General features: G+C 56.6%; 1 protein-coding gene across 3 annotated transcripts in view; it reads left to right on the forward strand.

Annotated features, from left to right (window-relative positions):
• The window catches only part of CUEDC1 (CUE domain containing 1), a 74,889-nt gene that overhangs the window by 40,952 nt on the left and 6,684 nt on the right, over positions 1–27,253 (forward strand). For all 3 annotated transcript variants that reach the window (XM_060082168.1, XM_060082167.1, XM_060082169.1), the window contains 5 exons: positions 13,882–14,457; positions 18,795–18,922; positions 23,758–23,884; positions 24,582–24,774; positions 25,881–25,967. In XM_060082168.1, the coding sequence (XP_059938151.1) occupies positions 14,113–14,457; positions 18,795–18,922; positions 23,758–23,884; positions 24,582–24,774; positions 25,881–25,967 (880 nt within the window). In that variant the 5' untranslated portion in view covers positions 13,882–14,112. The remainder of the gene's footprint in view (positions 1–13,881; positions 14,458–18,794; positions 18,923–23,757; positions 23,885–24,581; positions 24,775–25,880; positions 25,968–27,253) is intronic.

The following is a 27,253-nucleotide window of genomic DNA, read 5'->3' on the forward strand; positions in this document are numbered from 1 at the left end:
GGCTCAAACCCGTGTCCCCTGCCTTGGCAGGTGGATTCTCAACCACTGCACCACCAGGGAAGTCCCTGTATTACATTTTTAAAAACAGGGTTCTCCTTGTTGACTGACTTTTCTCCCTTCCCTTCCTCTCACCTCCCCAACCTTCATCCAACCTGTCCCAGAATTAACTAATTCACTTCACAGCCTTTCCCACCACTGCCAGTGGCTGAGATGTGACTCTTTCAGGGAAGAGCTACAGCCCTGAAACGTTCACCTGGACACTCACGGCTGGGGGAGCTCGTGAAGGCTGTTTGCTGTGCTTTCCTTGCATCTGGGAGACATGGGCAGGGGGGGTGTGGGGGGCACATGGTTGGAAGAGCGATGCTGTGTTTTGGGAAGAGGGGCATGTGGGAAGGCAGTCGCCCAGAGCTGGGGCTGCCCCTGCCAGCCAGACGTGGGGCAAACTGTCCCTCTCTGACCTGGGGCTCCCGCTGTGGTCAGGCCGGGGTCGGAGGCCTGAGTTCCCACCCTCCCTCTGCTGCCTGTCTGCATCCTCCCTTTGCTTGGCGTCCCTGACTTAGAAGCCGATTGACCACATAGCCCTGATTTACCCCTGTTGAAAGGCCTCTCTGATTTAAAAAGCAGAGGGGATGAGTTGGCCTGCGCTCTCTGTGTGGACCTGCCGTGTGTGAGGGTCGTGGGTCTGCTTGTACTTTTCCGCAGGGGCCGTCTAAGCAGACTGTCCACGTGGGACCTCTGTGTGTCTGAGCCTGTGCATTTGGTTGTGCAATTCTGATCCTGCCCCACCCTCCCAGCTCCTTCCTGAAAGTGAAATGCTACAGTCCTTGCTCAAGAACAAAGGCTTGAGCTCAGCCCTGCATGTTAATGATTTTCAAGTGTGGCCACTTCCTCCTGCTGGGCCTGACTCACTCAGCTGCTGCCCGCTGTGGCTGGGATGGAAACCCAACTTGAAGAGCCCAGGGACGGACAGGGGGGCCCTGCTGGGGGTGGGAGCCGGAACCTGGCAGGGTCCTGTGGGCCCTGGGACCCCTGTGGCAGAGGAGGCGTGTGGCAGGACCAGCCTGCTCAGCTCTGAGCTGGGGGGCACCCCCTTCTTTGCTATCTCCCTGCTCCTGGCCAATCCATGCAGCCGCTTCTCTCCTGCCCCAGGGTGACCCCACGTTCCCAACCCTTCTGGAGCCTCAGTTTCCCTCTGTGCCCCATGCAGAGATCAGAGGCTCCCCATTATAAGTGGGGTGACTGCAGTGAGTGGTTGGGAACATGGGCTTTGGGGTAGAATCCTGACATAGCCGCTTGGTATTTAATTCCTCTGTGCCTCAGTTTCCCCATCTGCAAGATAACACCTCCTACCTCGTAGGGTTGTTGCTAGGATTCCATGGAGGTGAAGTGCCCAGCATGGTGCCAGCTGAGCCCCTGCTCTCGGGGAACAGGCCCAGCCTAGAGCCTGGCTTGTGGAACTCGCCCCCAGCACTGGAAACTGTAAAGTGCTGTGCACATGTAAAGCACAATCATTTGGGGGCAATCATCACCGTTCAGAGTGAGAGAATGATCTATTTCAGGATTTTTAAACGGCTGGGATCAGCAGACCTGGGCTACAATTCACAGATGTTTCCCACTGTGGAGGCTGGGTTTTCACTCCTGCCTTTCCTGTCGGTCTTTCCTCTTTGGTTATTTTGCACACGCACACGGGTTCCCCCCTTTGTGCCACACAAAGGGAGCAGGAATCTGGATTCACCCCGTGTCTGTGGGTCTGAAAACCACCACGGCTCCTCTGTCAAAGATTCATAAACCTTGAAGGATGAGTCAGTCCTGTTTGCCACCAGCAAGAAGTACTTGAGCACTAGCTGAATCCCTCGTGTTTTAACAGCGCTCATCAAGGAGCCATGGGACTAAGGAGTGTCCAGCTGCTTTGGAAAGGTCCCAGCAGTTGCTGGACCGTCCCCATTGTTGCCTCATACCCCTTAAGTCTGGGTGACTTGCAACCCACGTGTAGGCTGGGGCCATTCCGGCTACACCCTCTTTCCGACCCAGCCCTCGTGCCCATCCCACACTGGAAGGGAGGGAGTGCAGGGTCCACACATCCCTGCCTGGCGGCTTCCCCGGGAGGGACGGAGCGGCTACGAGTTTGGGCTTGTGGGGTGATTTGGCAGAGCATTTGTTTGATGACTGTTGATTAAGCCCAGGTGTGTGGGCCTAATGTTTACAGAATCCTGATTGGTTCAGGCTGGAATGAAAAAAATGGATATTCAGGGGAGTAGGGAGGTGGCATGGATAATCCAAAAGCCATTTGTTCAGGGCTTGGAGCCAGAGATAAGGTATTTTTGCAGATCTCCCTAAATCAGCCAGATAGGAATTCTTTTTAATGTGTGTCTACAGTGTACATTGGCTGCTCCAGTGACTGAACAGTCCACGAAACTCAGCTCAGACAGCTGTGGACCATCTGGGGACTCAGGGCAGACACAGAGGATGCCAAGAACGAAAGGATCTTGAAGGTCATTTAGTCCTCCTTGTCCATTTCTCAGATGGGTACCTGAAGGCTCAGGCAGCAAAATGACTTGCTGGAGTTCACTTGGCTGGTCAGTGATGGAGCTAAGGTCAGAATCTGCGGCTCCAAACCGCATCACTCTGTAAGGTCGTGGTCCTCACACTTTACTGGACATTCGAATGATCTGGGGAACTTGTTAACATACAGATTCCCAGGCTGTAGCCCCAGAAATTCTGATCTCATAGTGGGGTGAAGAATATGTGATCCTTAGCAAACCCCTCAGAGGAGTCTGGTGAAGGTGGTCTCCACCATCCTCTCAGATACATTGCTATAATGCAACGGGCATTTGCTTTTAGACTGATAGAAAAGCACATTTGCACTTCCCAGAGCCACGTGAGCAGGCCGGTAGCCGTGTGGGGAACAGGCAGAGATGCAAACAGCTCTGGTTAAAGCTAGGCTTTAAAGCAGGTTGCAAGAAACTGGTGTGTCAGAAGACTTGACACACACTGGTTTCTTTCCTGTGAGGCCATGCAATTTGGAAGTGGTGCAGCCCTGGACGTTTAGGTCACACATGACGACTCCTTGTCCCCACTGTAAAATGGCTCTGATATTGGTAGAAGGTAATAATCTGCAGTACTAGACTATCGTGAGGATTAACACAGTGCACGGGAAACACAGCCCAGCCCTCAGTAAATGGCAGGTTCTCTGATTCCTAGTTGCTGGGGGAGGGAGGGGAGGGCAGGCCTCTGCTTCGTGTCTTTATGGAATGGATGTCTGCTGAGGACAAGGGTTCCGGTTCTGCAGCTGAAGAAAGGGCACAGGTCCTTCCGGCCCTGGGGGACCGGGATGCAGCCGCCCCCTTCTGCAGACGTGTCCTCATGGTTTGTACCTAGCTTGGTGGTGCCTTTCTCTGGCTCTGACCTGTCCCCCAGCCCAACTCATGTCCTTGCATCTCTGGGAGGTTTCAGTGATGGGAAAGGTCAGACTGAATAGGGACTCTTTCTCTCCATTTTCTAGGGATGGAGACTGAGGCCCCCTGGAGGCAAAGCAGGCTGGTTCTGGGGCCGCCAGGAGCTCCCGCCCCTTCCCATGACTGTCAGATTCGAGGGCCAGGGCTCACCAGCCCCAGCGGGCCTGCAGCCCTCCTTGCAGTCCCATCTGGGAGTTGGCTTTGCAGGGAACCAGAAAGCTGATGCCTTGGCCAGGGTGTGCCACTTCCCGCTTCTGGTTCTGGCCAGATTTGCTGCAAATCAGGTCAGCCTGACTTCACCCCTCACCACGGATGCACCTGATGCTGTAGAAACCATTCTGGGCACATTTGGGGAAGAGAGAGAGGGATCAGGGCCTCGTGTGGCCCTGCCGTCAGCCCGGCGAAGGGAGGGGCTTGCAGGGTGGGCCGTGGGGAGGCTGAGGGTGCGGTTAGTGCACGTTGGCGTGTGTGTAGGACAGTCTGGCTGGAAGAACACAGCTTCCAAGTTGGGTGAAGACAGGAGTGGACTGAGTGCCTGGGCTGGGCGGGAGGGTTCAGGAAAACCTAAAGGAGGAGAGCGTGGCCCCTGGCTGTGAGGGCCTGAGGCGTCTGCGGCATCCGCCGTGCGGTGAAGGCTTTGAGGGAGCTGGTGTACGTGGCACGTGCAGGCGCGTGAGCTGTGCGTTGCTGCGCTGGGGTGCACGCCCGCACGGGGACAGGGCGCTGGCCCAGGAGGCCACAGTCTGGGTTCAGATCCCAGCTCTGTGGCCACTGAGCTCTGACCTCAGGCAACACGCACCATCTGGCAGGGAGAGCATGGGGTTTCTCCCTGAGGGCATGTGTGGGCGCGTGGGTACTGGAGTTGGGCAGTGTGGGTGAGGGAGGGCCACCGGTGGGGAGGGATACCTAGCCCAGCGGTGGCAGAGGAGGGGCGCGGGGGAGGGAGCAGCCTGCGGTTGGGGAGAGTAGCAGGGGCCTGGTAAGTGGCTCTAAACAATCCCATGTGCTGTCTGGGCCGGGTGGAATTCCTGATGGTGTCCAGGCTGCCTGCCTGAGGCGGGTGATGACCCTCAGGTTACAGCTGCCTCCTGCTGTTTGAAGCTGGGCCCCTCCCCAGGCCCCTGCTCCCCAGCCGGGACCTGCATTCCCCAGCTGCTATGCTGCTACAGGAAGCACTTCTGAGAAGGGCACTCTGTGCGCCTGTGCTCCTGCTGCCCAGCCCGGAGCCCCTCCCCGGGGACAGGTCCCTGTCAAACCAGCCCGGCCCCCAGCAGCAGCGGGAGCTCCACGCAGGGGTCCCAGAGCACCCCAGCCTGAGGTCCTGGAGGCCCTTGAGAAGAGCCTTCATGCACATGCACACTCTCCCCGCTCAGGGCCGGATCCAAGATCATAACCCCAGGGGCTTCCCTGGTGGCGCAGTGGTTAAGAATCCGCCTGCCAATGCAGGGGACACGGGTTCGAGCCCTGGTCCGGGAAGATCCCACATGCCGCGGAGCAACTAAGCCCGTGCGCCACAACTACTGAGCCTGCACTCTAGAGCCCATGCTCTGCAACAAGAGAAGCCATCCAATGAGAAGCCGGTGCACCACAACCAAGAGTAGCCCCCACTCGCCGCAACTAGAGAAAGCCCACGCAGCCAACGCAGCCAAAAAAAAAAAAGATCATAGCCCCAGGCCTGACTCCTGGGCCAGGCTCTAGACACAGACAGTCTTACTGACAGCTGCCCCGGCTGAGAGAACGTGATCCCCCTCAGGAACCTGTCTGAGGAGATACAGGTGTCCCTGTTCTACACATGAGGAAACGCTCTCAGAGGTGTTCCACTCACCCAAGCAGCAGTGATCAGGATGGAAGCCGGAGTTAGCCCGGAGCTCAAGCCCATACTTAACCGCTGCGCTCTTACCCCAGACACAGCGCCGGTAAAAACCAACTTGTGGTTTCCCCTCCACGGGGAGCTTCCTGGCTAGACCCCGCCCCACCGCACTGCTCCGGTGGGCCCTCCGCACTGTGGTCTGACCTCTGAAACAGCTGTGGCATCAGCCATCACCTTGCCCACCGGGACTCTTTGTGTACCCTGCAACCCTACCAGGAGATAGGTGGGGCCCTGGCCCTGAGGCTGAGGCTCTGGAAGCACGTGCGAGGCCGGTGCGAGGCCGGCCCCGGGGAGGGCTTGCCCAGATAGTCCGGGCAGGAAGGATGGAGTTGGGATTCGAAGGATTACAAATGTTTTAAAGCCCTGGAGACTCTGTGCTTTTAAGATTTTTTTTCTATCATCATTCAGGTTTTTTTGGTTTGGTTTGATTTGGTTTTTTAAAATCAGAGAACAGTATAAGACGGAGGTTAAGAAGAGCGTGGACTCTGGGGACAGATTGTTTGGATTCACATTTTGGCCCTGTCACTGACTGTGTGACCCTCAATAAGTTATTTAAACTCTCTGAGTCTTAGTTTCCTCATCTGTAAAATGAGTACGATAATTGCTTTACTGTGGGGCTTTGATGAGATGATGCACGCCACATGTTTAGAAAGTGTGTGGCACATAGTATGTGCTCATAGATATTTGCTATGACTATTATTAAAAAGTAATTCATGTCAATTGTAGATAATATGCATATGCAAAGAGAACATAGAAAATCCCTGGCAGAGCTATCATTCTGATATTCTTTATAGGTTATCTGCTTATTTTATAATTTTAAATTAATGAACATGAATCAAAATTTAAAAGGTACAAAAGGATTTACAGAGAAAAGTTTCCTTGATCTGTCTCTTATGACCTAATCCTCCCCCGTGGAAGCCTATATTATCAGTTTCTTATGAATCCTTTCAGAGCCCTTTCCCTCACCCTCTCCATATGTAGACATACACATACCATAATGCACTATAGTATAGAGACTATACTTACTTTTCTGTGCCTTGCATTGTTCCCCTAAGCAATAGGTCTCGGGCATAGAGACATACAGAGATGCCTCATTTTTGTTTACCATTGTAAAGTGTTCCATTAAATGTGTTATATGAATTCCATAGAAGTGGAATTCATGGATCAGTGGGTGGGTGCCAAGTGTGTGCTAGTGTGGGGTAAGGGGACAGGAGTTGAGACTTCGGTTCCCAGGACCCTCCTCTGCTCTGAGCACCCCTCCCTAATCTTGGTTCCTTGGCCTGGACTCCCTGGGCATGCTCAGATACTGAATTATGTGGCATCACTGACTGACCACCTGTCCCAGGGGCCCAGAGACATCTCCTGCCTAGACTCCTTCCTCCTCCCTTCTTCCCTGGACATGAGCACCGGGCACCCCCAGCCTCTCCAGGGGCAACTCTGCCCCATTAGGAGTCAATTCAGTTCACAGTTACTGAGTTCTTGCTGTGTGCCTGACTCTGTGCTCAGCTTCGGGAATGCAGAAAGGGGGTCAGGCCTGATGGATTAAGAGTGTCAGATCTGGAGTCAGATCAGTTTGGCCGCTTAGCTGTGTGACCTTGAACAAATTCCTCGACTGCTCTGTGCCTCATTTTTCTATCTATAAAGTGGAAATAGCATTGGTAATAGATACCTCTTAGGGCTGTAGAGAGGATGAAAAGAGTTATTAACATGCATAATGCACTTGGAATAGTGGTTGGTACGTAAAGAAGCAGGCGATAAGTGTTATGTTATCATTATTGCTATCATTACCGTCATTCTACCAAGATGCGCCGAACAAGTGACATGTTACTCATGCCTGAGGAGCTTCATCTTGGATCTTTTCAACTGGAAGGCAGAGTCGACTTCTCAGCCCTTTTACAGCAGCCAAGCCCAATGTCTGGGCCTCGGGAACAAAGATGAGCAATGGTGTCCTTAGGACTGAAGCTCTGGGTCCCAAGGTAGGGAGGGACCTTATTAACTTCCTTTGAAACCTCTTGCCCTAGTCCATACCCAACAGCCCCCATCAGCTATAGACCTGCCCACAGAAGTTGAAGCAAGAGAGAGAAAAAGTAGGAAAGACAATATCTTTTTTCGGTTTTTTTCTTCTATAGATTTTAAAAAGATATTCCTGGGGTAGGTGGATTTCTTTTCTGCCCCAGCCTCAGATTGGACTAATTGATGGGGGATGGCCCAGAGAGGTAAGTGGCTAACCCAAGGTCACACAGCCGGGCAGAACTGAGTCTGCCTCTCCCTCTCTTCCTCCTCCTCTTCTCTTAGGTCCAGTAAGGCCTCCTTTTCCCAATGGCCGTGCCCGAGGGTCCTCTCTGCCCTTCCTGACACACCCCTCCCCGGGAGGGGGCACAGGTGTGGCTGCCCAGCAGCTCCCGGTGCCTCGGGAATGAGGCTGGCTTTGTTGTGGCCCCAGCAGCTGTGGCCGTTTGAGTTTCCATTAAGCCGTTTCCGCGGCTTGGTCTGGAGCAGGAGGCTCGGCATTTAAAGGTCACCCGGCTTTTGAAGCTGCAGTGACATTAATAGCTTGGGAAGAAAACAAGACTGTGCGGGGGCCGGAGGACAAGGCGCCTCTGTCAGGGCTCCCCCCCGCCCCCCCTGCCCCGCTGGGTGCTCACGCGCATACACACACACTTACACACTCGGACACACACACACACAGACCCTGACAGCCTCTCTCTGTCTCTTGTCCCGCCCTCCTTTCTCCCCTTTTGGGGCCTCTCCAGCTCAGAAGCCAAGCAGCTCAGGCAGACTTCCCTGGGCCCTGCCCCCATCACGTCTGAGGTGACAATTGGACAAGGATGCAGCTGCCCCAGGCCCAGCAGCCTCTCCATTAACACTGCCGTTACCCACCTGAGGTTTCCCCAGGACTTAACCATGGTTACACAAGCATCCCAGGGGTCCTATGACCTCATTCTGGCCCTGCTGGCTTTTGCAGCCCGGATTCCTAATGAGACAAAATAAGCCTGGGCCTGGTCTTCTCATACGGGAAACGAAAGGGCTGGCAAGCAGGGTGTACCTTGCTTGCCAGTTCTAATCACTTGGTAGTGGCTTGCCCAGAGCGCCGAGTTGAAAAGGCTTCTGAGGTGGTGTGGGTTCCATAGGACAGTACCTAGATGGATTAGTGATGTCTGCCAAGGACACAGGATATAAATTAGTGGCATGTGTGCCTTGTATTTCGCACCTTGGGAATAAATTATTTTGAAACATTTTGAAACTCTTCCAGTCTTGGATTCTAAGATCCCTGGAGTGGCTGGGTGGCTCCTCTTCCTTTTAGTCAGCCCGAGAGTGGGGGGTGGGGCTGATTTCTGAGTTCTTGGAGAGAAGCTGATCTGTATGCCCTTTCCTGGGAGCAGTTGTGGCCTGAGCCCTGGGACACCACCTAGTGGCCTGCAATGGTAGTGCCATTGGGCTGGGCCCAGATCTCATGCAAGAAAGAAGTCCCTCTGCAGGCTGTGATCACAGCAATTACAGATAGATCACAAGATCCGGTCTGTCCCTGTCCCTGGGAGTTTTCAGAGGAGGGAGCCAGGGGTGTGCAGGGACAGAGCTGGCCTCGGGTAGTCACTCCAGAAGAATGGGGAGGGGGGGGCGTGCAGAAAAGTGCCGGCATTTGGGACCTCTGGCCTCCCAGCCCCATACCTCCTCCTGAAGCCTCCTCTTCTTTTTTTTTTTTTTTTTTTTTGCAGTGTGTGGGCCTCTCACTGTTGTGGCCTCTCCCGTGGCGGAGCACAGGCTCCGGACGCGCAGGCTCGATGGCCATGGCCCACGGGCCCAGCCGCTCCGCGGCATGTGGGCATCCTCCCGGACCGGGGCACGAACCCATGTCCCCTGCATCGGCAGGCGGACTCTCAACCGCTGCGCCACCAGGGAAGCCCAGGCCTCCTGTTCTAATCCCCACCTTTTGGGGTTGAGTCCTGGTCCTCCTGGGAGGCAGGTGTTGGAGGGGGTCGACCTCCCGCCCGCTGGAGCTGTCGCTGGCTTGGAAAGAAGACCAGCAGACCAGCCTTGTATGCCAGCGACGAGGCCCTCAGGCCAGGTGGCAGGGGGCTCAGGCACCTTAACCGTGTCACTGAGCCGCCTTGGCCTTGGTCGCTTCGTCTGTGAAGTGGGGTGATAACGCACACCCTGTATAAGTGATAGGTGTGCTGTGAGGACTAAGTGAGAAGCAGAGAAGACAGGGCTTTGGGAACGAAGAAGGCACCCCGTCCCCACCGCGGATATGAGCCGGAGAAGGAAGAGGGGGGAAGGGACCCCACGGTTGCTGCACTCCAACGTCTCTCCTTCCCTTCTTTACTCATCCGCCTGATACGTTACGTTGGAGCTGCTGTTGGACATCCACGTGGAGGCAGCGGGTTGGCTGTGCACGTGTGGAGTTGAAGGGCGTGTTCCCGGGAGACCTCAGGGCGAGAGACACGTGGGAGCCAGTATTCGGCGTGTAGACAGTATTAAAGCTGTGGGACTGGAGAAGATCACTCAAGGTTTGAGTATAGCTCAGGAAAAGGGCCAAGACCTGGGCCGGGGATCGCACCAACCTGTCTCGTTGGGTGCTTCCTATGCTGAGGCACCCCTATAAGTTCTATCACAACACCCCTTCCACGTAGGTATGATCCCAACTTTGACAGACGAGGAGGCTGAGGTTCAGAGAAATGAAACAATTTCTCCAAGTCCCACAGCCTTACCAGGCCCAGGCAGAACGGGAATCCATTCTGGCTCTTGGGCTCTCAGCCCCGCCATGTGGGCCCTACCTGGCCCTGCAGGAGACTGGCTGGGATGACCTTGGGCAAAGTCGGGAGAATGACTCTCCGATCTCGGGCAGCTGGCCCACCTCCCTGGGCCAGGCCGGGAGTGACTCAGGCCTTGGCTGTCTACACGCGCTTGGAGGGAAGCTTGGCTGTCTGCCGCCCCTGTCAGGCCTGGATTCCTTTCTGGGGAGGCGGAAGGCCTGGCTCCCTGGGACCTGGGGGAGGACAGGTGTGGGGTTTCTGCTTCCCAATCCCCAGGTTGCTCACAACCTGTGAGTTCAGGAGAGCCTCTGAGTCTGCCTCCAAGAGGTCTAATGGGCTCAGCAGGTTAGATTCACTTCCTTTTTCAGAAGTCAGGGGTTATCTCCCTCTGTTTCCCTGCCAGTGCCCAGCAGCCAGGGTTCAGAGAGGCAGAGGAGTGATTTCCCCAAGGTCAGAGAGCCAGTTCTGGGGCACAGCCAACAGACCCCCTCCCCGCCCTCCCTCCGCCAGTGCCGTCTGGGTCACATTTCCTCTGCTGGAATGTCAGCCAGGCTGTACCGTCTCCTGAGCCTTTCTGAGGTTCCTTCCCCCCCCCACCCCGGCCCTGCAAGCCTGACTTGGCATTTTTGGCTCTTAGGAAATGGGTTCCTAATTCTGGCTTCTCTACACACTGGCTGTGTGACTTTGTACAAGTTACCTAACTTCTCTGAACTGGTTTCCACAGCTATAAAGTGGGGACAATAACATCTATCTCTGGAGTTGTAAAAAAAAGGTTACATGTGAAAGCGCGTGGCACCAGCTCGTACACCTAAGCTGCCTACTTCATTTTTTCATGTGTTTTAAATCTTTTGTCATCTGAGCTGTGCCGGTTGTAGAAGGCAGCCTGGCACGGATGATGCTGACCCTGAGGACAGTCCTTCCGCCTGCTCCCAGCCACGCTGGCCAAACCTCAGCCCTGGCCTCAGCCTCTGCCCTTGAGCTCAGCGAGGGCTGGGGAGATGGTCCTCTGAGAAGTGGGGGCCCTCAGAGCGGCCCCTCCTGGTGTTAATTGTAGGCAGCCTGGCTTTGGGAGTCCGTGGGTCCTTGCAGAGTCCTATGAAAATGGCGTTTCTCTACACTGAATCCTGTTTCCCACTACTGTTTCTGAGCCCCTTTCTCCTCATCCACAGAAACGCTCTCTGATGGAAAAGTCAAGGCTTTACTGCTCCTGCTCTGTGTCCTGGGCATCTCCTCTGGTCCTGGGTCTCGTCTCTTCATCTGTAGTGTGCAGCAGGCTGTAGAGGTGTCGGCCGTTTTCATGTCGCGGCAGACACACAACGTGCTCTTTTTCAAGGCTTTGTACCTGGGGTAAATGGAAGCAGCTGCTGCGGCCCAGCCTCCCCTGGGGCTGTGAGGATCAGTATCTCCTTCCCGAGGGCTGACAGAATTTCGGGGGTTGATATCCAGATGCTGGGGACGGATCGCCTAGAATCCCCCGCCCCATCCACTCCAGGAGCAGCTTGGCCGACATACCAACGGCCCCTGGCTCTCTGCCGGCCTCGTGGGGCAGTGGCAACAGCAGTCACGCAGCTAACCACGTGCCAGGCACTGTGCTGAGGATTGTCCTGTTTAATTCTCGTGGAAGCCCCGTTCGTATAGGTGAGGGATTGGGCACGGAGAGGACAGGGGCTGGGTACCAGGTCCCACAGCTGGAGCGGCAGAGCTGGAGTTGCAGCCTGGGGCTGAATCAGGGCGCTTACTTAAATGGTAGGAGGGCAAGAAGGTTTCTTGGGGGCTTCCCGACACTCAGGCCCGGAGCCCGAGGGACCTGTAAAGAGGGCTGTTAATGGGGAAATCGTGGACCCCATCATCTTCCTTCTTCCTCTCTCAGGGGTGGATCAGGTCCTGGCCTCTTTCTCCAAGGGGCTGCCCTTGGCAAAGTGAGAGCCAGGTCCCTCAATCTCTCTTACGAAATTACTCGAAGGGGAGGGCAAAGGTGGTGAAGGTGGCCGACTCCAGAGGCGTTAGCACAAGGCACTGACCCCCATGTGTGACGACACCAGATTGCAACCCGGGGCACGGCTTCTGGGGCCTCCTGGCCCTGAGGTCCTTGTTAGGAGCCTCAGGGCAAGTTTCCAGAACGCAGGACAAAGGCAGACACCAGGGTGGAGCCCCACTTTGGAGGGTGTTTTGGCAGCATCCTCTGACCTTACAGTGTGTCAGGGCGGGTGGAAGGTGTGGGTGAGGGGAGTTGGGGTGTCTAAAGCCAGCTGTGGGAGGCCACGTCACACTTGACTGCCCTCCTGTGTGCATCCTCATAACACATTTGTTGGACGGATCCCTTGAGGTCACTCCTCTGTGCTTCCTTGTGCACTGGCTTTGGCCTCTCTGAGCTGTGACTCGCTCATCTGGGAAGCGATGGGGTGGAGGAGGTTGGATAATAAATCATACTTCACCCAGTCATCAGAATACTACTCAGGCATTAAAGACCATGAAGGAGATCTCTATGTTCTGACATGAGAAGATGGCTACAATCAATCATTAAGTGGAAAAAAGGAAGTTGCATAGTAGAATTTATGGTCTGATCACATTTCAGTAAAATGAACTCATCCATATGGTAGTATGTGCGTAGAAAAACGTATCTGCATGTAGATATTCCAGTGTTAAGAGGTTTTCTCTGGGGGTGGGAGGGGATTATAGTTCTGTAACATCAGTGTCCGGAGGCTGCATGGGGCCCATGTGCTTCTAGTTTCCTACTCTTGAACACAGCCCGCCCTCCTGGGACTAGGCAGACACCCACCCAGCAAGCCCCAGAGCATAAGCCCCGGACAGTTTCCACGTCCCTCGAAGGAGGTGGAGGTTTGAAGGAGATAAGAATCTCAGCATGGTGGCACTGGAAGGCACTGGGGGACAGTATGAAGCCCCGTTTTCACCTGTGAGGGGACTAACCTTTAGGGACAGGAGGAATCAGTGGTAGTGATGTGTCTTCTGGCCTCAGGGTGAGGGAGGGCGCTTCCACTGCACCTTCCACACCCTCTGGTCTGGTCTTCCTTTCATCATCAGTTAACTGTGGAGATCATGGCAAGGAAGACCATCATGCTGATTGGCTCACACCAGCTTTTCTCTATCATCTGTTAAGATGATGACCCCGAGTACTAGAAAAGGACTTAAGAATATCCTTTGCTGGAACAGCCCCTTAAAATAAAGCTGCCACTTTTCTACAATTAGCAAAACTACCGTACATCCTGGGATAAGCATGAGAAAGTCAGAACCTGATGTTTTCAGACACATTCAACTCTCAGTTACCTGCACTAGCAGAAGCGCTATACCTTGGAAGTGATTTACAGGCCTGGTTCTGAGTGGGCTGCACTACGTTCTGCTGCAGATTTACTGGAGCTCTGCACAAGTGGATGCCATGATGGTGGGGCCCTGAGGTGAGGGAGCTAAGGAAAGCAGAGACTGGATGGGGCTGGAGACCAGAGGGGGAGGACATTGCCTATACAGAGCCCCTCCTGCCCCAGTCCAGTCTCTCGGAGTCCTTGGCAGTGTGTGTAGCGGTTGAGACCTGTGGCTCCGGGGCCATAGTGCTGGGGTCAGATCCCCGCCTCCTCCACTTCCTCAGGTCTGTGCCTCTGCATAAGGGGGATAATAGCACCCACCTCATAGTGGTGTCGGGATGTAAGCCCTTGCTAACTGGTAAAGAGCTGTGGCTGTTTACCGCAGCCGGAGAGAAAGCAGGAAGAAGCTGTTCTCCCGTGGGCTTGGCGGGGGTCGCCCGAGTTCGTTGCATTCTGCCCCTGACTCTTGTCTCCTTCGGTTTCAGGTGGGATGGTCCGTGGAGCCGGACCCAGGATGCTCCCGGGGTGTGGATGACCAGCCGCCCAGCCCCGCACGGCCCAGGCCCGGATGCCGCGCCCTTGTCTCCTGACCCGGGGACCCCGCCCGTCGTGGGACTGAGCTTCCCGAAGCCGCCGAGCGAGCGGCGACGGCGCAGGGACCCGGGGGAAGGGGCTCGGCGCCGGCGGGAAACATTTTCCCCCAGCGGCTCGGCAAGATGACCAGCCTGTTCCGCCGGAGCGGCGGGGGCGGCGGCGGCGGCGGCGGCGGCGGGGGCGGCTCGGCGGCGGCGCGCGGGGCTGGGGGCAGCGCGGCCGCCTCGCAGGAGCTCAACAACAGCCGGCCCGCCCGCCAGGTGCGCCGCCTCGAGTTCAACCAGGCCATGGACGACTTCAAGACCATGTTCCCCAACATGGATTACGACATCATCGAGTGCGTGCTGCGGGCCAACAGCGGCGCCGTGGACGCCACCATCGACCAGCTGCTGCAGATGAACCTGGAGGCGGGGGGCGGCAGCGTCTACGAGGACAGCTCGGACTCGGAGGACAGCATCCCCCCGGAGGTAGGGGCACGGCCCCGATAATTCCCAGGAGCTCCAACAACTGTTTGAACCTCTTAGAGGACTTGGGTTATACTCCTGTCTGGGTTCTACCTAGCAAGCAGCCTTATTTCTCCTAGGGAAACGTACCCAAGTCAGCCTGTGGCCTTATTTTATGGGCAAAATTCATGCGGTCACTAAACAAACACTGAGCACTACTCCGGGGCTGTGCCAGGCACGGTACTAGACCCTGGGTCAGGGGTCATCAGAATGAAGGAGCCTGTTCAAAATGTAGACACCTGCCCCCGCCCACAACGTCCCGAACCCCACTTCCGGGCTGGAGCTGTCCGGTCTGTATTTTCTGAACCTCCAGGTACCCGCTAAGGCCAAGTCAGAGTTTCTGTCCTCACAGAGTTCACAGTCCAGTGAGGACTGGAGGCAGGTGTCAGGCAGTGGCAGCCCGGAGGGGTGAGTGCTAGGATGGGAGCAATGGAAGCAACAGAGAGGAAGGGATGGCTTCCCAGAGGAAGAGTGAAGAGTGAGGGAAAGGTGTGCGGGCAGAGGGAACAGCTTGTGCAAAGGCTCAGAGGTGAAACGGAGCAGGAGTCGTCAGGGAACTGGCATCAGGACCTCCTGTCAGGGTCCTAGAGTGAGCAGAGACCAGGAGGCCTTGCGGCTGAGAAAGAGCGTGGTGTGTTCTGGAGCGCAGGGGCCCGTGGAAGAGAGCGTGCGCGTTCAGTTCCTCTGACCGAGGCGCGAGCGATACCCAAGCAGTTCCCTCCTCTCTCCAGAAAGGTGGCTGAGGGCGAAGGGACCACCCGACTGCATCAAGGCCCACTTGCTGGGCGTGGCCAGGCCTCCTCGGCCCCTCCAAGAGCTCAGTAGATGTCTGAGCCCCCAGTCTCGGCAGGACGTGCAGTGCTGGGCACAGAAGGGGCACTCACAGTCTTTCAACGAGAGGGTCACTGCCCACAGGGGCATCTGGGACATGCAGCCATGGACAGGACGGAAGGACCCAGCAGATTGGATTCAGCTCTGCCCTTCACTGAGTCCCAGCCTGGGCCAGGCACCATCCTACATGCTTTAGGTGTATCATCTCTTCGAATCTTCATAAACTTTGTGAGGTGGTGTTATTATTACCCCCGTTTACAGCGGGAAACCTAGACCCAGATGTGGCCTCAGAGTCCTTCTCAACACAGCCCTGCAGGTGGCCATTCTCCGTTAATCAGAGTCATCCTGTAGGGCAAAGCCCGCTTGCTCTTCCTCCTATGGGGCTGCTGCCTGGGAGTTCTCTGTCCGGATGGAGGAGAAGCTCTGTGGGCAATGGCATCTGGCTCATCCCTGTGTCACGCGCAGCGCCCAGGACAGTCACTGCACGTAGCAGGCGCTCGGGGAGTATTTGTTGAATGAATGAATGCTGCTGCTGTCTTTGCGCAGCTTTCTTTAGTCTCTTTCCCGGAGAGCACTCCTTGGCTCTGCCTGGATTAGCCAGTGGAGGGAGTTTTGGAAAAACCAGATCTTCTTTGTGAAAGGGAGGTGTGTGTATGTGTGTGCAGATACGTCCTTTAAGCGCGAGCTGGAAGGAAAGTTCTCTGCAAACGCTGACCCCTTCCACAGTCTCATTTGTTCTGACAGTCTGGCAGGTAGGATCGTATTTCCTTCTCTGTTCATGGCACCCGCAGCCCTGTGACCCTCCGCAAAGCTTGCCTGATGCCCTAGATGGGCCTGCACTGTGTGCACCTCTGTTTTCCCAAGAATCTTGCTTTCCAGATTGAGCCCCTTCTCAGCACCCCTCCTTGGCTGTTTCCCCCACCCCCCATCTTTGGAGCTCTGCGTGGGCCCATCGGCAGGCGGTTCCTGAGCCAGCGCAAAGTGCGGCGGAAAATTTATGAGCAGCAGCTGGGATGACAATAAGTGCTGACTGAAAAAAGCCCCCTCTCTGGGGGCTGATGGATGGTGGGCTGGCCCGAGGGGTATCCTTGCCACAGAGAAATATCTCCTGTCAGATAAATGGCCCAGACCTTGGCCCCTAGAGCACCTGGCAGGCATCCATCACCCACATGGAGTTAAGCCAGGAAGCCACAGAACCAAAAACTTCAGCACCTTTAGAGCCAGAAGAACAGCCTCACTGTGGCTGGTGGGGGAGGGGGAGGGGGAGGGGCGGTGGGGGAGGGGGAGGGGGAGGGGCGGGGGCGGAGACCAGAGACATGGCTGGGGTTACTTCTCCCTGGAGACTGGGGATCAGCCTTTCCGGAGCGTGCCTGGCCTGCTGTCTGCCTCCTTGGTGTTTCCTCATTCTGCTCCAGGAGCCTCTGATGAGCGTCTGGCTCTTGTAGCCCCAGGAGGCCGCGCTGAGGCAGGAGCGGCTGAGAGGGGAGGAAGCCCCCCTGCGCCGCTGTGGAGGCCCGATCGCTCTGAGCCCCAGGGGCGGCTGCTATGGGCCCCAGTCAGAGGAACCCCAAGCGGCTTCCTTCTGGGAGCAATTCCTACTGAGCCTTCCCCTCCTCGCCCGTCTCGCGCAGACCGGCTTCGGGGTGGGGGACAGTCCAGGCCAGCCACTGAGGGGGAGGGGCTCGGCCTACAGGCCCCAGCGTGGAACCCTGTCCCTTAGAGCAGTTGTGTGCCGGGCACTGGAGGTTGTGCAAGTGTGTGCCAGTGAGCAGGGCTGGAGTTGACAGTGTTCTCTCTCTCTTTTCCTTGTGGAAGTTTGGGGTAAGGAGAGCAGTGGCCCGAAAAGCAGCTGCATTCTTCTTTTTCTGCAAAAGCATCTGTTTAAGTACTTTCTGACTCAAAGGAAAGAACGTCAGTGCATTCCAGAGCAGGAGGCCTCCTCGGGTCAGGCTGGCTGTGCGTGTACAAAGCGTGGCAGTGTGTGTGTGCTGGTGGTATAGTGGAGAGCACAGCCGCCTTCCAAAGCATGGCTGTGTGTGTGTGTGTGTGTGCACACGTGCACGTGCGCACTCACTCACCCTCCTGCCCACCCGCCGTGGTGTCCCTTTGAGACTGGGTGCCTGGGCATGGCTGGGCTCAGGCAGGGATGTGCAGAGACATCTTAGCAGTGATTTCTGCAGATTCACTTGGGGTGCAAATTTTGGGCCAATTGACAGCCTCTGAGCCCTTCCCACGTTCTTTAGTCTTGGAGGAGATGGGCACAGAGCTGGAGAGGAGGGCGCGGGGGTGGGGTTGTGTGACCTGGGCTCTCCAGGTTGATGGCTTCCTCCTGCTCCAGACTTCTTTGCAGAAGGGCTCAGGTCAGTCCATATGGCAGGAAGCCTGGCCTTTGCCCAGCCTTGGCCTCTCCTGCCCCTTTCTCTGGCTCCTGGATGAGGAGAGGAGGCCAAGAAAGAGCCTGGGCTCTCCCTTTGCTGCTGTCTGCCCTGAGAATCCAACCTGGGTGTGCAGGCATTGTGTCTGAAGGAGGCACTCTTGCTGTAGAGACCACATCTAAGTTAAAGACTCAGTTGTGGAAACAGTGTGTGGCTCTTGCCATGTTAATCGGTCAGCCTGGGCCTCAGTTTCCTCATCTGTAAAATGGGGGTGATGATCCATAGCCTACTTTGCCAAGTTGTTTGAGCTTAAGATGAGATAATCGATGTGGAAGTACTTTGAGAGGTAGGAATGATGTTAAAGTTATTTATCAAAAGTAACACAGGGACAGAAGAGTCCATGAGTCACAAGTACGCAGCTCGGTGAAGTTTCTTCAGCACCTGGATCAAGAAACATCAACAGAGCCTGGAATCCCCCTTGTACCCCTTCTCAGCCTTCCCCACCCCCAGAGGTCACACTGTTCCAACTGCAATCCCTGTGAATTTGTTTTGCCTGTTTTTTACCCCCACATGTTTACTTATTTATTTATTTATTTGGTTGCGCCGGGTCTTAGTCACGACAGGTGGGCTCCTGAGTTGCGGCTCGCTGGCTCCTTAGTTGAGACACTTGGGCTCCTTAGTTGTTGCCTACGAGCTCTTAGTTGTGGCATGCATGTGGGATCTAGATCGAACCCAGGCCCCCTGCACTGGGAGCGTGGAGTCCTGACCACTGTGCCACCAGGGAAGTCCCATGTTTTGCCTGGTTTTGAACCTTACTTGGATGGCTAATGCTGCATGGAGCATTCCTCTGGGGAGAAGTGCTTTCACGTCTACTGTGTATGTTGGAATCGTGGGCTCAGAAGTAGCCCATGTGCTGAGCGTTAGTACAGGAAGCCAAACGGTTTTGCAGAGTGCTGGTTATATCACTTTACACTCCCACCAGCAGCAGCAGAGTTCCCTTACTACACATCCTCGCCCACACTTGATTTTGTCTAAATGTTATTTAAATTCAAGGAAGGATTGTTAATATTTCTTTCTTTGTCGTCTCTGATACAGATTTTGGAAAGGACCTTGGAACCTGATAGCTCTGATGAGGAGCCCCCGCCTGTGTACTCCCCTCCAGCCTACCACATGCACATGTTCGACAGGCCTTACCCTCTGGCTCCCCCGACTCCACCTCCCCGGTAAGAATCCGTCTCCTCTCAGAACGCAAGGCAATGGGGAAGGGAATCAGGGCTTGGGATTGAGTACAAACACAGTGGGAAACTTGACTGGACCCTTGGGTATACTAGATACCAAAGAGAACTTTCAAACTGTAAGGATTGCAAGCGCAGACATCCACTAAATTCCTACTCCAGACTAGGTGCTATGCTGAACACTGGACAGGACATAGAGATAGACGACGCTCAGCCTTTGCTTTCTGGAAGTTTATAGTCAAGGGAGATGCACAGTGGGGATGACAAGCACATGGAATGTGTCCTGACACTTCCGCTCCTGAGCCCATGGCAAACATTACTAATTGATCACTGTGCTCTTTCCTGCTAAGCTGCGACAGAACCTCAGAGTCCTCCTCCAAACAGCACTCCCAGCAGCCATCAGTAATTGGTGGAATGGATATCTATTCGCTCTCCCTGTTCCAGGGATGCTGTGGGGATTTTTAAGCAATGGGAGCAAGTTGGTCTCTTTTTCTGGGGTAATTCAGTCACTGGAAGCAGAAGAATTGGGTCCCTGGAGGCTTCGTCCAGATCAGGGGCTCTGTGATTTGGAAGTTTAAAATGAAGCTGGTTGCCAGCTGGGTCCCTGGGTCTCTGAAGTGCTTGTTTTTTCTGGGCTCTGTGTTTGAGGAGGGCCGTTGGAGCCCAGGTGCCTCTTTGTCCTGGAGCTGCTGGTCCTGAGAATAACACAGGCCTGGGGCGGGGAGGGGTGGGGGGACATGATGGGACAGGGACCTCGTTCCAGTGGATCTTCCCTTCTGGGGATCTTGGGAGCCCCAGACAGTGGTGGTGGAGAACTCTGTGATCATACAGGTATAGATAATGATAACACCTACCGTTTACTAAGCACCCTTCAAATGCCTGAAACTGACAAGGTTCTTTACCTACGCCGTCGCATTCAAACCCTCTGACAATTTGTGAGGCAGGTACTGCTGTCATCCTCATTTTACAGATGAGGAAACTGAGCCTCCGAGAGGTTTCATAACTTCCCTAAGACTACAGAGCTGGGATTTGAACCCAGGTCATTTCTGACTCCAAAGCCAACAAATGCTCCTCCCTGCTGTGTCCTGTCATCCCCCTAATGAGAAAACCCTCTGTGATTGCAGCTCAGGGAGCTGACAGAGGCCTAGAACGTTATGGGGGGAGGAGGAAGCATTGTTTCGAGCCAGGGGCAGGAGTACAGCTGAGGTCCTCCGTCACAAGTGATGCCAGAGGCTGTAATGGGGCAAAGCAGGGGGAAGCGGATAGGTCTGGGTGAGACCTTGGCAGGACTTGCAGCCCAGGATGGGTCATGATGCCCAGGGCTAAATGATTTTCCTTTGACATTTTTTTAATATCCCAAGATGCTTTTACAAAAAGTACAGTTTCTATTAGGCAGAAGAGTTCTACCTATTTTTCCGAAGGGAAAACCGAGCCCATGAGAGACAGAATCCCTTTGTAAACCTGGCATGGATATCCTGGCCGCACCCTCCCTCCCCTCCTCTGTGTATGCTGGGGTGAAGTAGGGTAGGGGTAGTGTAGCCCAGTGATGGGAGCCCCGGTTGGGGGCAAAATGACCTCAGCACTAGACCAAGGCTCAGGAGGTCTTGCTCATACCTTTGGACAAGTTACTGCCCTTGCCTCAGGTTCAGGGGCCTGACCCGGAAATGAAGGCTTTGCTGGCCTGGGGGTGGATACAGGGAAGAGAACTTAGTTGTGAAGTCGGACAGAGGCGGAGTGTCCTCCCCAGCCCGCCTCCTTTAGCTGCCTAACTTCCGATTCTTGAGGTGCCTTTGGCTCACTGCTTAACGTCTCTGAGCTTCATTTGCCTCATCTGTGAAGTGGGAATACTAATCCCCGCCTCCGCACTCTTGTGAGGGTTGAATGAGGTATTGTGGGGAGGGGGGGCCCTTAGCACAGTGCCGGGTATGAACCAGACCTGTCACCAGTGCTTTACTGCTCCCTCCTGCCCCTGGCTGCACAGTGGGCCTCTGAGGTCAGCTCTGACCGTGAACATTGAGACCAGGGGTAAGGCTGCCCTCAGAGGCCAGCGCTCAGAGGAAGCAGGGCCAGCCTCTGAGCACGTGCCCCTTTGCCCCGGGATGGCCCTGCTAGGCCCAGATCCACCCCCAGCCCATTTCCAGGGCCTCATTCAGTCTCTCCATCCAGGACATGCATTTCCAGCGTTTATGGAGTCACCTGAAGCATGCAGGTGCTGAGCCATGTGTGATACAGAGATGAATACAGCCCCGCCTTGATCTCCCAAGGAGATCAGGGTCTGGGGGAGGCTGAGACGCGCGGCAGGGTACAGGGAAGGCAGCCTAGAGGAACTGATGTCCAAGCAGTGAGCTGGTAAAGCGGAGGACAGTCGGGCGCTCCAGGCAAAGGAAACAGCATGTGCAAGGGCCTGGAGGCAGGAAAGAGGGCACCATCTGAGGGAACTGCAGGACGTATGGAATGGCTGGGTGAGGCTGGAGGGGTGAGAAGATCTTGGAAGCCCTTGAGGGTCCTCCGAGGAGCTTTGACCTTATCCTCCAGCCGGGGGTTTAAGCTGGAGAGTGACGGGGTGAGGTTAGTGTTTTAGGAATCTCTCTCTGGCTGCTGGGGCCAATCAGATTTGAGTGGGGGGTGGGGTGGGGGCAGGAATGGCCTGGCTCCCCTCTGCCACCTCCAGTCTCTGGGGTGCCTTTGAGAGTGAAGATGGAAGAGGGTTTGGGAGCTGGCCCTGCTAGGGCACAGAGAGGCAGGCTGATCCCAGGGGAGCGCGCCTGGAATGCCAGGATTCCTGGGCCCAGGTTTTACCAGGATGATCTCTGTGTTCCAGGACAGGCCTGACCCCATCTGGGCCTCAGTGTCTAGTCTTTACCAAAAATCTTGCCTGGAAGGCTTGTTGCTGAAATCCTTCTGGGCTCTGATATTCTCTGGGTAAGCCTAGGGGTCTGATGGGGCATGCAGTTCTAGTTCTGGGGTCCAGAGAGCCCCCCCAGCCTTCTCTCTCCTTCCCCTCGCCCAGCCTGTCCTTTCCTGAATGAATGACAGGCGCTGAAGCCCAGAGGCACCCCTCCTCACAGGCCACCTGCTGTTCTTCCATTGAAATTACAGCCTTGGAAGTTTTTTATTTGCCTCTCAGCTCATTTCTGACATTCCTTTCTGACCACAGTGGAGTTGCCTGGGCCGCCTGTGCTCAGGGTCCCCCCTGGCTCTCACAGCTGTGGGCTGACCTCATCTCAGCCGGTGCCAGGGCAGGGGGCTGGGCCTGCCCCTCCTCCAGGACCGCGGGCCCAGCAGCGAGGGACTCTCAGCCTCCTACTCCTCGTCCCCTCCCGACGTGGATTCTCAGTAACAAACGGCTAGAGGGGTCCGGCTGCAGCTCCGGGGCTCTCTCTCCATGGCTTTCCTGGGTAGCTGTGGGTGTGATTGAGTTGGGGTGGGCACCCATGTCCCAGATGAAGACCCTGAAGCTGGAGGAAGGGTGCCGGGGTCGACCAAAGAAGGCCCTCGAGTCCCAGAGGGATGGGGTATCCACCCCCTTGACTCTCTGGGCCTCGGAGAAAAATGAAGCCAACAGCAGTGAGAGGAGGTGGGTGAGCGCTGGAGAAGGAAAGGCGCCCAGGAATGGGAGTCCCGGGCCCTGAGGCAGGCTCTTCTCTGGACCACTCCCGCATCTGTACAGTGAGAGGGGCCCCGGGGTTTCTTGGCTCCTGTCTGAGAGCTGAGCTCCCACCAGGCACTTAGCGGCTTGTTATCCTGTCTGCTGCCGCCCCCACCCTTCGCCCTCGGCCGCCGGGCCACCCGCCCAAAATAGAAAAGGAAAGGAAGTTATTTCCATAGTCAGGGGCAGCCCGGAAAAGCTCCCCTCCAGTGAGGGGGCGGGCGGGATTCCTGGAGCTTGAGACCAAATCGGAGCCAGGCCCGAGAGAGAGTGGCTCCCGGCCCTCGGCTGCCTTCTCTGTGTGTCATTTCCCTGATTCAGCAGAACACGTGTCCTGCGGTTGCCACGCTGCAGGCTGCCGAGGAGCTGTGGGGAGCTCCTGGCCAGGCCCCAGGCCGCCCGCAGGCCAGGACGGCAGGGCGGGAGGCTGGGGGTCAGGGAGGCCACGTGCCAGGGTCTCCTGCCTCTCCTCTCCGCCTCGCTGTTGGCCTCCGCCTTGGCCCAGGGGAGCGGTTCCCCAGCGCCACTTGGAACAAGGACCCTTCCGATCCCACACCTCCAGGTGCCTTTTCAGCACGTTGTTCAAGACAGCCTCCCAAGGGCCTCCCACGCGCCTGGGCAGGCAGACAGCGGCTTGTAGGAGACCGAGCCCCAGAGGGGACAGGGGCTCACCCAGGACCACGTGGCTGGCCTGTGGCTGCGCCGGAACCGGAGCCTAGATCCGCTTACCCTCTAGGGATCCTGGTGTCCCCATGTCCCCCGACCCTAGCGAACCAGCACGGGGGCGGGCTGGGCTGCTTTCGCTCGGAGCACGCCTGGCACTCAGCAGCCAGGAGGAGCTCGCGTCATGCGAGGCGCCAGGGGGAGAAGCATGAAGACCATGACTACCACGTCCACGTCAAAATCCACAGCGCTCTCTAGGCCCAGAGACCCTGAAGGCGCCGAGCAGTTGAACATCCAGTGCGGCGGAGCCCAGGGCCCAGAGGCTGGGGGTCAGCCGAAGCCTGGTTGAGAAGCGGAGCGAGCGTGCTGCGGCTTTGTGCCAGAGGCAGCGGGGGCCGCGGGAGGCCCTGGAGCAGCAGTGGCAGTCTGAGCGGGATCTTGGTGTGCTGGGCCAGGACACCTGTGTGTGGGCCTGACTGTTCCCTCCTGCTCGTCACCTCTCACCCTGCAGCATCGACGTGCTGGGCTCGGCGCCCCCTTCCGGCCAGAGGCGCTATCGGAACTGGAACCCCCCGCTGCTAGGCAACCTCCCGGAAGACTTTCTCCGCATCCTGCCCCAGCAGCTGGACACCATACAGGTAACGGAGGATTCCCCCGCCCCTGGCCTGCCTGTGCAGCAGCTCTGCTTGCCCACCCCGCTCATGCCAGCCAGGGTCACTCCCTGCTGTTTGAGCCCAGGCTGAGCTATTTCTGTTGCCCTGGGTTTGGAGGGAGAGAACACTGAACCAAAAGCCTCATTTCCTGTCTGGGCCGGGAGGTTCCCTCTTCCACCCAGGAAGGTGACAGCCCTGAGGACGCTCCCTGGCTGCAGCCATCACCCCAGGCTGGAGGGAGGTGGGCAGGGGCGGGGGGTGGGGAGCTGTCAACGGCACAGGACCAGAGCACCTTCCTTCCCTCCCCTGGGAAAGGGCCAGGGTGCTTCTCCCCAGAGGCTGGCCCTTGGCAAGGGGGTCTCCCCTGAGACAGCTTAGACAGGGAGAGCTTTGAGTTTGGGGACCCCGAGCAGTTCAGATCACTCTTCAGGACTATTCAGGTTTTGATGAAGGAAGGTGGGGGGCTGGGGTCCAAGGTGGAGGAGGTGGGGAGTAGTTCTTAAGCCCTTGCTGCTTCCTCAGCAGAGAGGGCTCTGGCCTGTTAAGTTAGATAGGAGGTGCTGGCCACAAGGTGCGGCCACAGCATCCTGTGAAGGACACGTGTACCCCCAGGTGTGTGTGGATGTCTGTGCAGCGTGCGTCCTTGTGAGTAGGCGACCCACATGCTCGCTCCCCTCCTCAGGCTACCTCGGGGGGCTCCAAGCCTGCGAGCACAGAGGGAGGCCGGCCCCTCACGGCCGGGCCCGGACCCCGGGACCAGGAGAACCGCTGGAAGCAATACCTGGAGGACGAGAGGATCGCGCTCTTCCTGCAGAACGAGGAGTTCATGAAGGAGCTGCAGCGCAACCGCGACTTCCTCCTTGCCCTGGAGAGAGGTGGTGCCCCGGGTGGGGCGCTGCGGCTGCTGCTCCATGGCTAAGGAGGGGCTGATGTTGGCTTTAACCTTGGGGCTCGGGGTGGCCTCTGTGCTGTTGAGTTATTCTGGTGGGAGCCTCAGAATTCTGCCAACAGGGACCTGAGTCACCAGCCACCGCTTCCCTCCTCTGGAACTCAGAGAGAGAGAGAGCGGTGCCCTTCCCTTGCTCCCCTGCCTGTCTGCTCTGTGCCAGGCACTGGCTTTGGCACCATGTGTCTGGAGCTCCAGGAATAGAGGGATTGGGTCCGTGGGTGCCTCCCTGAGCAGAGGACATTAGAGCAGGGGCTCTTGAGTTTTTTGGGTGTTTGAGTTGTCCTTGGGCCCAGCACTCTACTGCCCCCAGCCTGGCTGCCTTCCCCCTTCAGGGTGGGAGTGTTTGATGGGGGTACAGCGAGGGGCCTGTGGGAGGGTGTGTGTGTGTGTGCACGTGTGTGTGTCTGACTGTGTTTTGGGGGAGGGAGCACGGTGCGCAGGGAGAAGTCTGGCCTGAGACAGAGGAGGCCCAAGGCTGGTCCCAGCTCTGCATTAAAGGTGCTGGGGGTCTCGGGGTCTTTCCTTTTAAATGAAGGGCTGGACTCTCCGACTTCCCAGGGTCCTTCTGATTTTGACGTCTGACACTGCAGGTGGTTGTCAGGGCAGTAGTTTCTGTATCTTTGAGAGTTCTGGTTCTTTGTTGTGTTTTTTTTTTTTTTTTTTTTTTTTGCGGTCCGCGGGCCTCTCACTGTTGTGGCCTCTCCTGTTGCGGAGCACAGGCTCCGGACGCGCAGGCTCAGCGGCCATGGCTCACGGGCCCAGCCGCTCCGCGGCATGAGGGATCCTCCCGGACCGGGTCACGAACTCGCGTCCCCTACATCGGCAGACGGACTCTCAACCACTGCGCCACCAGGGAAGCCCAGTTCTGGTTCTTTGAGATCCCGTAGGCGTCGTGTGTGCACGTATTTCGTGTGTGCATGTGTGTGTGTGTGATTCTGGGGGTTTGGCCTCTATAACAGCCTCCTGCATCTCAGCGCAGGCTGCCCCTGGGTGGGAGCTAACTTCCCCGACCAGAATGTGGTCCTTTTCCAGATCGATTGAAATACGAGTCCCAGAAATCTACATCCAGCAGCAGCGTAGCTGTGGGAAATGACTTTGACTTTCCCGCTCCTGTCCCAGGTAACCTTGCCTTCCTAACAGAGAGCTTGGAGGGTGTAGGGGCTCACACCCCACTGTGGTTTGCATATTTGGAGTTTGGGGGTAGGCTGAGGAAACAGGCTGGTGGGGAGGTTTCTCCCTCTTCTCCATCCTCACCGAGAGGGAGACGGCCCCTCCACTCAGCAGCCCCGGGTTCTTACCAACCCAGCGGCTGCTGCAACCCACACCCGGGATTGGCCAACGGACTGGCTGAAGTCCTTGGAGGTGCCTGGAGCACGGGCAAGAAGGGGACACACCACACCACGTAATGTCCCAGGGGGTGTCGGAGGTGGGGTGGCAGGGGACTCAGAGACTGGGTCACTGCCCCGGGGGAGCTTATGGTTTTACTGGGAACAAACACTGGAGATGCATCCAAGAAACAGGCAGAATGAAGCAGCAAGGCTGAGGACACACTTGTTAATTATGGCAGAAACATGTTGGCGGGGAAGGGCAGGATCAATCTGGGAAGAGTTCATTCATTCATTCATTCATTCAGTAGCTAGGGAATATCTGCCACGGGCCAGGCTCTGCCTTAGTGTTGGAGGAATAGAATTGGAAGCTTCATGTCCAGGGTGGTGAGAAGCAAGAATTGCCTCAGTGGCTGAAGGAGGGCCAGGGGTGGACAGCAGGCTGCTGGGCTGCACGGACGAGGGTCAAGCTGGAGCTGGGGACACGCTGAAGGTCCCGGTTCCATACTCGACATCTGGACTCTGCCTGTGTGTGTGCACAGTGGCCCCTGGTCAGCCAGTGCCCACCACACACACACAGGCTGCCCGCCTCAGAGGAAGAATCCACAGCTCTTGCCCGAAACAGAATCGCGTGGTAGAATGGGGGAGGGGGGGAAAAGGACGGGGAGCTCAGCTGATCCCAGCTTGAAGAGAGAAAATCCTGTCGAACTGATTCATACGCGACAGGCTGGGAGCTTAGGTCCCCCCAGATATGCATCTGGGGGTTTAACAGCAGCCTCTTGTCCTTGATCCCAAATTAACCATAGACACCTGGACCACTGAGGTGGATCAGAATGTCTCACAGGGGCTTAGCAGGCAAGGTGACTCGGGATTAGCATGGGAGATTTAGAAGGGCAGTGAGGGACCCAAGTGGGTGCTGAGTGAACGGGGAGACTCGGCGCACCACGTCAGGACGCAGGCAGGCTGGCCACGTGCTGGTGAATGTGTAACAGCCTGTCAGGGTGCAGGGGAAGCCCCAGTGCTTAGCATCTGGTAGCTTCCATGGTGTAAACACTCCCATCGTGGCTGATTTCAAGCTAC

Source organism: Mesoplodon densirostris, chromosome 18 (genome assembly GCF_025265405.1).
Source record: "Mesoplodon densirostris isolate mMesDen1 chromosome 18, mMesDen1 primary haplotype, whole genome shotgun sequence".
Classification (NCBI taxonomy): Eukaryota; Metazoa; Chordata; class Mammalia; order Artiodactyla; family Ziphiidae; genus Mesoplodon; species Mesoplodon densirostris.